General features: G+C 42.7%; 1 protein-coding gene across 1 annotated transcript in view; it reads right to left on the bottom strand.

Annotated features, from left to right (window-relative positions):
* nhsb (Nance-Horan syndrome b (congenital cataracts and dental anomalies)) overlaps positions 1-9814 on the bottom strand; it is a 45738-nt gene extending 35924 nt beyond the window's left edge. The window contains exon 1 of the mRNA XM_076077858.1: positions 9482-9814. Coding sequence (XP_075933973.1) covers positions 9482-9761 — 280 coding nt within the window. The 5' untranslated portion in view covers positions 9762-9814. The remainder of the gene's footprint in view (positions 1-9481) is intronic.
* Between the last annotated feature and the right edge of the window lie 883 nt (positions 9815-10697).

A 10697-nucleotide genomic window follows, 5' to 3' on the forward strand; every position in this document is an offset into this window, starting at 1 on the left:
ACACACACACGCACAAACACTGACCCAGAGAGATTGCTGAGTATGTGCATTTTTCTGGTCCCCAGCCATCTGTCAGAGGTTTTTGGGGGAATGTTGATGATGATGGGGGGGTCTCCTGACACCGATGACAGCCGTTCAGGACAGTTCAGTTCAGCATGTCACAGGAGGCTGACACACAAATGTGCGCGCACACACACACACACACACACACACATCGGAGAGGCATTTATGCATGGACAGACATATTGGACACACACACAAAAGGAAGCAGGACACTGAGCTGCAGTCTTAAGTTTTACTAGCAGAACTGTAGCACAACAAGTTTGTCTGTTTATAGTGTATCTGTGGTATATACATATTTTTTGTATTCAGCACCTGATTGTGTCATTTTAAAGTACATTTGTCGTCACTATCTAAAACATATGTGAAAGTATGTGTTTTCAGTTCCCCTGAAAGTACCTGTATGGTATATCAGGTGCTCGATTACACACTTATAAGTATTTTTCAACCTGCTTTTTTCCACTATATTTTTGTAGTTGTGTTAAAGTGGGGACAACAATTTTTGAAACTGGTCCAGTATTAAACGAGACATCTGCAGACGGGCTGCTATCAAATTGCTGTCTGACGACATTATGAAAAAAGACCCAACAGAGAAATAAAACCTCTTTCTTTACCTTTCACCTGACCCGGTCTGTTTGTTATTGTGTGTCTCGCTCTGAGGAGTCTCGTTCTGAAAGGTCACATCACATGCACATTGTCGAAATTATCTAAATATTCAGGCGTCACATTGCAAATCTTTGAAATAACACTGAGCCACACTTTTTGTGCTCCGACAACACCGGCACTCCTCCCTCCAACTCTCACTCACTTTTCCACCGTTGTCTTCCGGCAACAAGTCACATGACACAATAACGAACAGAAAGCAAAAGGTAGGTTACAGACAATATGTAACATACGCTATGCAAGTTTAGCATTTTCACATCAAAACTCTGAAAGTATAAACGTAAAGCTAACTTGTGTTTTTTATAATATCTTCCTCATGTAGATGAAAGCACGTAGACACTGATACAAAATAAACTTGATGGAAACAAAAATAAATTGCAGCGGTTTAAAGTCAAAAACAGTCAGAAAACTGCGTGACACCACTCTGTACGAGCAACTACCTGAAAGTAATCCTTAAGTGACTTAAAATCGACAATGTGACTTAAAGGGACATGAATGTTTCAATAAAATATAACTATTATTACTCAATAGTAGACCTGAATTAAATTGTTTTTATATATTAAGAATAGAGGTGATTATGATAGAATATCAACATATAAATAGTAATAAAAAAATTTAAAAAACATGAATTCTATAGACATATATAAATATATATATTTGTTACTAGCTATGTTTACATGTGCTTACAGCTTTATAGAGCCAATATTCTCTCCTTGATGATATGAGCCAAAAAATTAGCTTCTTCAAGTCTTGTTTATTTTTTGGCATAACTGCTCAGCTACAACAGAACTACAACAACATGAAAAAGCCAGAGGCCAGTTTGCACAGACGAGGAACCGTCTCCAGAACGCGAGCATGCCAGCCGGCCGGGTGCTGTGATGTACAGACCAAGAGGTTCTGCATGCATGTTTCATTGCAGGCTGCAACAGCAACAGAGACCTGGGCACTTAAAGCGGAATTTCAAATGATAACATAAGAGACCAAAAGAAGAGGCTCGCAGGGTTCAGCGGGTTGTGTGTGTGTGTGTGTCTGCGTGTGTGCATTTTCATGTGCAAGTGTGTTTATGTTTGTGTGAGGTGGTATGCAAGTGTTAACCTGCCGGTGTGGGAAGGCTAATCTGAAAGCAAGTCAATGCTCTGTGTGTGTGTGTGTGCGTGTGTGTGTTACTGCATATGAGGAAGTGGAATTACTTTAGCCAAAATTAGCAAAGAGGTAATTGGGCCACGAGAAGAGAAAATGTGTCGTGGTGATTTTTGCTCTCATGACATAAGAGACTCCGAGGAGCTGAATCAAATAAACCGTGTGTGTAAGTGAAGTCGAGCTGCAGCTGGGTGCTTTGTTGTCGTCGGCTCATGACAATAACAAAGTGTGTTACAGTCTTACGTTTACATCCCTGCGCTTGCAAGGGCATCACATAGCTCTCGCCTGACCTCCCCACATGTCGTGCCCACATGTTTCTGCTGTAACATAAGCGGACGTATGCCGACCATATGTTTTGATTTAGTTGCGGTAGTTTGGGTGGACCTCCTACTTTATTTCCAACTCTGTCATACACAAACATATTACACACATCAAAAAGAGACAGAAGACAGGAAAAAGAAAGGCAAACAAAGATGGAGAGATTAACCCCACTCTTTTCTTTGCAATGAAAATGTAATCATTTTAGAAATAATCTATGATTTTAAGTCCCCCTGAGCCTCTTTACAACTGCCTCTTTGTTTCGACCTACTATCTACACACTGACGGTGGAAATGTCAGTCCCAGCCTATTTTTCTGTTTTTCAAAATGTCCCTTGTACACAAAATTGTCAAAACTAATGTGCTGTGTTAGTGCAATCATTTAAACACTAAATGAGGGCGTTCTTTCTCAGCGCAGGATGAACCATTTTCCCTTGGATACTTCCGTGAATACATAAAACATGAAATGAAGTGGCCTGTTCATTTGAGTTAAAGCTGCTCACCCAGTGCACACACACAGACCAGTGTCTTCTAGTGGCACTGATTTGCTGACTGCCCGGATGAATGAATGGTCTCTTTTAGATATAAATTTGGCCTAATGGTTCTTATTGTGAAAGCTTCAAGAGTATGTTTTGAATATGCACATCACATGACCCTGCCGTTTAGATGGCCACCGGTGGCCACCGTATCCAAAATTTGCTCCATAGACATAAAACGCTTTTCCTAAGGACTTGTATCCACCATGAATATTTTTCTTAAACCTCACCTTCAGGCCAAAATATACACGATTCATATATCTCAAAATCTAATGTGCATATTGTCCTTAAAGTTGCACAGAATAATCACGCTCTCAAGGGGAAAAACCTTTTTGAGCACTATGTTTTAGGCCTACAATTGCAAATGCAAAGAGTACAATGCTTTTCTCTGTTGGGCCATGGGTGAGTGTCTATGGATGTATTAGGAGAGAACCAACGCCAATGGCCTATCCTGACCCTCACCACGTGAGGTCAATGTCGAACCTCAACTAGCTACGCACGGCGGGTCTGCCAAGAAAAGCAATGGGATTCATAATTACACGTCGCTGCCACTCAGCCTTGCTGCCAAGTTGGCCCAGTGATCACTCACAGGATTGCAACAAAAGAAATACCCCATAAAGCACTTCCCCATGGCCCACCGTTATAGAAGAGATGTCTCTACTAAACCTTGAGGGCGTTTTATTTGTAAAACATTCTCAGGGCCTAGAAATAATGTATTTTTCATCACATCATCCCAATGTTAAGTCTATGGGCCGAGTGGGAACGAGAAACACTAATGCACATTTGCAGGGTCGCACAACATGGATGCAAAGCCGTAAACGGGGAAAAACTTTAGGCCGATGCATTCTCATTCAAGTTAGTGGGAGTGCGGTATCCACTTCTTATAATGCATCAGTGGTCTGTGGCTGTCCATCTCCTGTAGTTTGTAACCTGTAGTATCTCTAGCGCCACCATCAGATCAAAATTTCAATTTGTCCAAAACTAAATTTTCTGTCGAAATTCATATGAAACTAATGACATTCCCATCAGCCTCAGCTGCACTTTGTGTTTAGCACTAATTAGGGAAATGGTTAACATTACCTGTTAAAACACCAGCATGTTAGCATGCCGACATTAGCATTTAGCTCAATGCACTGCAACCTCACAGAGCTGCTCGCATTGCCTGTCCACTCTCACTATGTGAAGTGGGCATGGCTAAACTATGAGTGGTGTTGCTCTTTAATATTCTTCAAGATTCTGACATCTTTCTTGATATTTTGTATTCCATTTTCAGAATTTTACTTTTTTCCTCTCCTTACGCATCAGAAGTCCTAAACTACATGGGGGCTTCCTTTCTCTGCCATCTCACCCTTTATTAAACTCTCCTCTCCTCTCCTCTCCGGCTTGTAAGTGGGTGGAAATCAAAGTGCATTAAACATTAAATATGCTGTCAAGAGGCAGAAGTCTCTCCATGCTGCTGATGATGGGGAAAGTAGGGCAGTGAGGGAAGAGGTATGGATGGAGAGGAGGAGGAGAATGGACACAGCAAAGATGGAGGGAAAGACAGATGGAGACAGACACTGAAGAAGCCGTGAGAGAGACACAAGAGCACATAAATACTCATATATATTAGATTTGGAAAACATCTAAATCGATGCTCTTAGTCTAAGGTGTGTGTGTATGTGTCTGTGGTTAGGTGTGAGACAGATGATACGTGCCTGGACAGAGTGTATCCTAACCTGCCTCGTGTGGTTGGAATCAGATCCCTGAACGCACACTGAACAGATTAAGCCTGCTGGCCAGTTGCACAATATAAATTTGGAAAATATGCCTCTATTTCTGCTTTTGCTTTTTAGTTTTTGTTTGTGTCTGGGACTGACAGACAGAAACAAAACACATTGACTTCACCGAGGCTCACACACTGTGCTGCTAGCTCTCTCTCTCTCTTTCTCTCTACCCCATCCCTCTTCTCATTTCTGTCCACAGCGAACTGCTTCAGCAATATGATGCGTGCTACAGAACTGACGCTGGTTGTACTACAAGAAATAGTAAAAATGTTCGAGAGAGAGATTGACTCGGCTGAAAGGTTAAAGCAGGCCTCACTCGCTCTCCTGTTACTGTGCAGACTAGCGAGATAAACCAGTTTCCCTGCTGCCACAGGCCATACTCCCTGAAATTTCAAAGTCAAATTTGCTTTAATGGGATACCAAGAAGGAACCTGTGTTGCCAGAGCAGCACAACATATTTGTTAAAATCCCATCGTGTACGAGTGTGTGTGTTTGTGTGTGTTCTGCACCACGAGAGTTGATATGAGCTGATTCTGCTGCTGAACCCAAACCTGTCCCGCTGCGGTGAGTGTTAACAGAGTTTTATGTAAATGCTTTGGTTACCACCATTGCTAGCCTTGTAGTCAAACCAGGCATAAGGGAAATTATGCCTGAACTTGCTATTTGTATCCTGTGTGTCGTGTGTATTGTGCATATTCTTTGTGGTTCATTAACAAGTGAAACCACAAACAGCTGAATAGACTGTGCTTGTGTCAGTATTGATATCATTTGGATGATTGCAGCCATTTTGCTACAGGTTTGTTGATACTTCGGTCCTTCTTTTTGACAGTTAAGGGGTGGGTCTTACCGTCTGTACAATATGACTTGAACACAACATTAGCTCAGCTAAGAACAAACAATGGAGACAGGAAAAAACTGATTCCACAGCCATGCTGGCTCTATGAGGCTGTACTTAGACACAGCAGTGATTTAAAAACGGAATCCTAACGTCAGCATGCTAACATGCTCACAATGATTATACCAATTTACTGATGTTAAGCAGGTATAATATTGACGATGTATGTTCACTATCTCGTGTTTGCTACTATTTGTTGTACCCGCTCATGTTTTTGATGCATCATTACTGTATGTCCTCACATACATTAAGTTATTGTGTGTTTGACTGCTTTCTCTTCAGCCATTATATAGTTATAATTCACATGGTACATGATCCACCGGTATTTCTCCATATATATATATATATATATTAGACATATTCTCCGTTTGTGTAAAAAAGGGTTTGTTTTTGTTAATATCTCTGCTGTTTATGTTTAAAGTGCACCGGTGTGTGTGCATGCCGGTGGTCGGATGTCTGTCCGTGTGGTCCCTTCAGTGTCGTCAAGTGCAACTTTTAACAGAAGACACCTTTCTGAATCCTCATGGTGTGTGAGAGACCTCAGTCATTGAATCCAACCCGAAACGTCTTTATTCTCAAACCTACTTGGATGGTTAACGCCTCAAACTAACTCCCTTTTAATGCTTGTCTCAGTTGAACGGGTTTGTGTGGGATTAGATTAGATTCTGTTTTTTATTTATTTGTTTGTTTTTGCTGTTTTTCTTTCCCTTTCAGCCATACATGACATCACAAGCATCATGTAGCAAAACAAAATAAAGTAAAGGGAAAAAGTAATGGTGGCACAGCAATATGTAGTCCTAAAGAAAGTTGTTGAAACATTTAGTCAACCAGTTGATCAACACAAAACCAAAATGCAACCATTTTGACTGCCAATTAATTTTCATGGCCTTTTTTCAAAAGTAAAAATGCCAATCGTTCGATCTTTGGCTTCAGCCCTCCAATTTAAACTTGCTAGTTTTCTAAGACTTTTATAATAACAAATTGAATATCGTGGAAACCCAAAGAAAGCACCATGGACTCGAACTACAACAAACTACAACCGGCATTCCTCACTAACCTCCAACATCCTACAAGCCAAATAATGAAGACAATCATCTGCTGTGGAAAATGATACAGAGATCCGTACATTTCATTTGATTTAGTTTTGTGATACAGGATCCGACTTTATGTTTGGTTTCCCAATAAAAGAAACTGTTGCCAGGTACCCTAAAATAGATGATTATTATATATTTTTCTCTGCACCGCTGTAGTATAGTTTGGGACTTACATAAGCATTTGTGTCATTCAAGGCGGACACAGTGGAATGAAAGTGCATGAAATATTATCAATAAATCATCAAACAGGCTGACAGTTGTTGACTTTTTGACAGTTGGATACATGGATGGCCTACCGTTGTCACTGCTGCTGTCAGATGACGAGTAGAACAGTTTGAATGAGTTTTGATGAATGTCCAACACAACACATTGTTTTGCATGACTGACGGACACAAACCGTCTCAACACCATCTGAGCACTGCCTAGTGCCTAGTGCCATGAGCAGGATCAATCCAAGTTAGCAACATATTGACTGCCTTGAAATCTTGATCCACTCTACTATGAAGTGAGGAAACTCTGTTGCCACTGGCATTCAATATCAGCCTGTGTGTACACTCGGAGATATTCATCTCCTCGGGGTTATTGCTGCCATTTGAGAGTAAGAGGGAAGATAATAGCCCTTTTGAAAGCTGAATAAAAATAGCAAAACTTTGGTTGGCATCCAAGTATGAGCATTGGTCTACAGAGGACTCAAACTCTCCCCGCAACCAAGCTGAAGTCCCACACAGACAGCCGAAGAGTGTTTCTCCCAGTTTACTCGACAGTGTGTTGAATGAAATATCTAAGACCGAAATAGAGATGAAGGATGAATGAAGATCCTGCATGGTGTGAGGACTAGATATCGCTGTAAAACACAGCCAAACAATGGTAGCATGTTAATAAAAGCGCCTACAGACTGTGTTCATCACACTGAGATGGAGCTGATAAAGTATTGGTCACGATCTGTGTCAGACTGTCGATTTTGAGAAATGTCTGATTGTGTGATGGACTTTTGGTGAATCGTACTGTTACGAACAAAAAAAATTAAATAAAAACACCATAAAGTGCCGGCACCTCTATATAGACATGGCTCGTAGCAGCAAACTCTGAATTTCTGACACTGCCCAAGTGTTGGGGTCTGGTTTTTGGTCAACAAGGCTTTAAATGTCTAACGGTAAGACCGCCTTTTTAGTTGAAACATTTCTCTGTCAGGGGTGTCAACTTTTGTCTGGGACTACCCAAAATCACACAAAGTAAACAATGATTTTTAACCTCTCATATTGTTGAATTTGAATCATATTTAGAGGCCTGAAGTGGTAAAACAGACGAGAGAGGAAGCAAAGATTTGAGGAAATTCTGAGAAAATTATCAAATATAATAAAATTGTATGTATCAGAACTTTGCGTTTTCTAATTGCAACACACCAGATTTATCTCTTGAGCTCATAGGGGTCCTGACTTCCAGGTTGGGAGCAAAGGGCTCGCTCTTAAATGATTGCATGAGCTGCACGATGACATTCTAGGATTTGAGACTCACAAAACTCTTGGAAAAGCTTGCGCCAAGTGATACTTATCTTGTATGTCACAGTCCACACGACAAATCAATATGTCAGGGTTTTCTGAGCACAACAAGTGTAACCGACAGACATGTTTTCTGGGTTTGCTGGCAGGTTTAAGGAGTTAAGAATAGTGAGATGTGAGTGCACCGCTGCGAGACTTTTGGGAGTGTTGTTCTGTACACTGACTTCGGCGTAGAAATGTCTGTCCCTTTCAGCTAGACAACAATCTTTCTCTCACAATTTAAATCCAAGAGACGGCACATGAAGTCCTCCGTACCAGAGCCTCATTCATCCAGATCCACAGCAAACAACAAGCAATAAGACTACTCTATGTAATAAAGACATCCTCGCTGACACATTATGCTCCTGTGTGTGTGTGTGGTTGGGGGTTGGGGGGTTAATCTAAAGAGGGAGTTCATGAGCCTACAGTAGCTTTAGGCCCCAAAATGCTCTTTGGTTGTCCCAGATTATGATAACCTACAGCAGCGATGAATCCCACTGCACAGAATTGGAGTAAAATCACCGAACGGGTTGTCTAAAATCAAACGCCTTATACTGAAAGGACTGCAGAGGACATAAATAATATGCTGTACAGAACGTGCTGTTTCATTGAATTGCAGTCTCCCATTGATGCCAATCAGGCTGGTTTTTTGGGGGGTGTTTTTTTTGTTTTTTTTTAAGTGATCCGTCCTCAGTCGACACCTGAACCTCTAGTCATGATCAGTTCATGTTTACTCTGCAACATGGGCATCTGGATTCATTATTGATGCTGTGTTGGTGCCGCTGCATGTGGAAAGGGTGGGTTTGGCGCACGGGGAGTCGCCTCTGAAAACCCCAACACACACACCGTTTAACAGATCCTCGCCTCTGAGCTTCACGTATTCACACCCTGAATTAACGAGGCGGTCTTTTTTTTTTTTTTTTTTTGTGGCCCCAGAAAACACCGCTTGAACATGCTTCAGGTGTGAGCTACCCGCAGTAACGAGACTGCGATGCTGAGCCAATGCAGCGGCAACACACGCCCCTCCGCTCCGCGCTGCCCGCCTGTGAACACACACACACACACACACACACCGCCGCCTCCCCCCCTATCCCCACCGTCGTCAACGGACACACACACACACACGGAGTCTGGACCGCCTAAATGAATGAGCAGTCAACACGTCCCGCGCTGTGAAAATGCATCTAGATGATACTGGATGGTGAAATGTGCAAACGCAACCGTGTGACACATTTCAATGAGGGGGGGTGTATGAGAGCGCGGCCGCGACTGAGGCGGGCGTGCGTGCAGCTGGGTAAAAATAATTTTGAGGCGTGCGCCCTTCGAAGCATGAAGGCACACATGTAGGATGTACATGAAACAAAAATCACACATTGCTCAGGTGTAAATCATGACATGGTTTCTTTTTCTTCTTTTTTTTTCTTTTTTCTTTTTTTTAGAGGGGGCACATACACTTGTGGTGGTCTACTTACGCACTGCCTCCTTTTTAGGGTCTAGGGCACAGGCAGTCTGCTGTATCTGGCCTATTTTGTTCTGGAGGACCCAGACCCGCTGGTTGGTGCTAATGATGTCGTTCTCCAGCTCCTGAAATATGGAGCAGGCGTGCCGGGCCAGGTCGGACAGCTGTCGCAAGGTCCGGGACAGAACCACATTACTGATGGCACACAGGTCCTCGAAAAGCAGACCTTCATCGTTGGGGATCTGGTGCCTGCAAAGAAGCTGCGGCTCCGCAATCCGTTTGGCGAACGGCATTTTGCACGCCAGAAATAACAGGAGTTGTAAGCCAAGCGTAAATTCCCACTGCCTAGACGAAAAAGGGGAAAGGGGGAAACAGACAACATCCAAATATATAAATCCACGAGAAACCCGATGAGGTTCGGGCCGACCGCGCGTTATCCCCGGGCGTCAATCCAAAGTTCCCAGATTCTCCTTGAGAGCCTCCATCCTGCTGATGGTTTGTGGGGGATCACTCACACTCCCGCTCAACACACGGACACACATGCACACACATGCAGGACACAGCTAAGCCCAGGTCAGTGGTGTGAGGATGCGTGTTGAGTCTGCGATCATGGGTTGCCTCCTTGCAGCGTCAAGCCATAACGAAAAGGAAGCAACGCTTTAAACCTTCAAAATAAGAGGCTGGGTAGAGGAGAATTTAAAATAACACCGATAGCGGAGGTTTGCGAAAGTCATAGGAAATACACAAAACATAGGCGTTGACAAAATAGAAATCAGCAGCATACAGAATAGGTTTCAAATGCCGGTTTTTATACACACTAATATTGTTTCATACTCAGACTGCTAGCCATAAGCTTTTATTTTGTAGGTCTGTCCTTGCTTTTCCGGTTTTAGTGTGCTCATATTTCTGGGTTTTGATGGAGCCTGTCTGTGGCCTGAGCTGTGCGCAGGCTGAGAGGATGAGAGAGAAGACTGAGGTAAAACCCGGAGATGTGGATGTGTTTGGACAGGGAGCGGTCATGACAACCAGAGTACAGCTACACGTGTCTCATCATGTCAGGACACACTGAGAGAGGAGCATCTTCAACCATGTGACCCTGTAGGTGATCCGCTAACGCAGAGGACCAAAACTACTAAGACAAATGTTCATTTCTATTCGTTTTCACTCTCAAACACTTGCACCTGATAACACCTGGACCAATGGAGCAATGCACAGTGGTTGATCTATAT

Source organism: Anarhichas minor, unplaced genomic scaffold (genome assembly GCF_050575085.1).
Source record: "Anarhichas minor isolate MPS153535 unplaced genomic scaffold, ASM5057508v1 ptg000062l, whole genome shotgun sequence".
Lineage (NCBI taxonomy): Eukaryota > Metazoa > Chordata > Actinopteri > Perciformes > Anarhichadidae > Anarhichas > Anarhichas minor.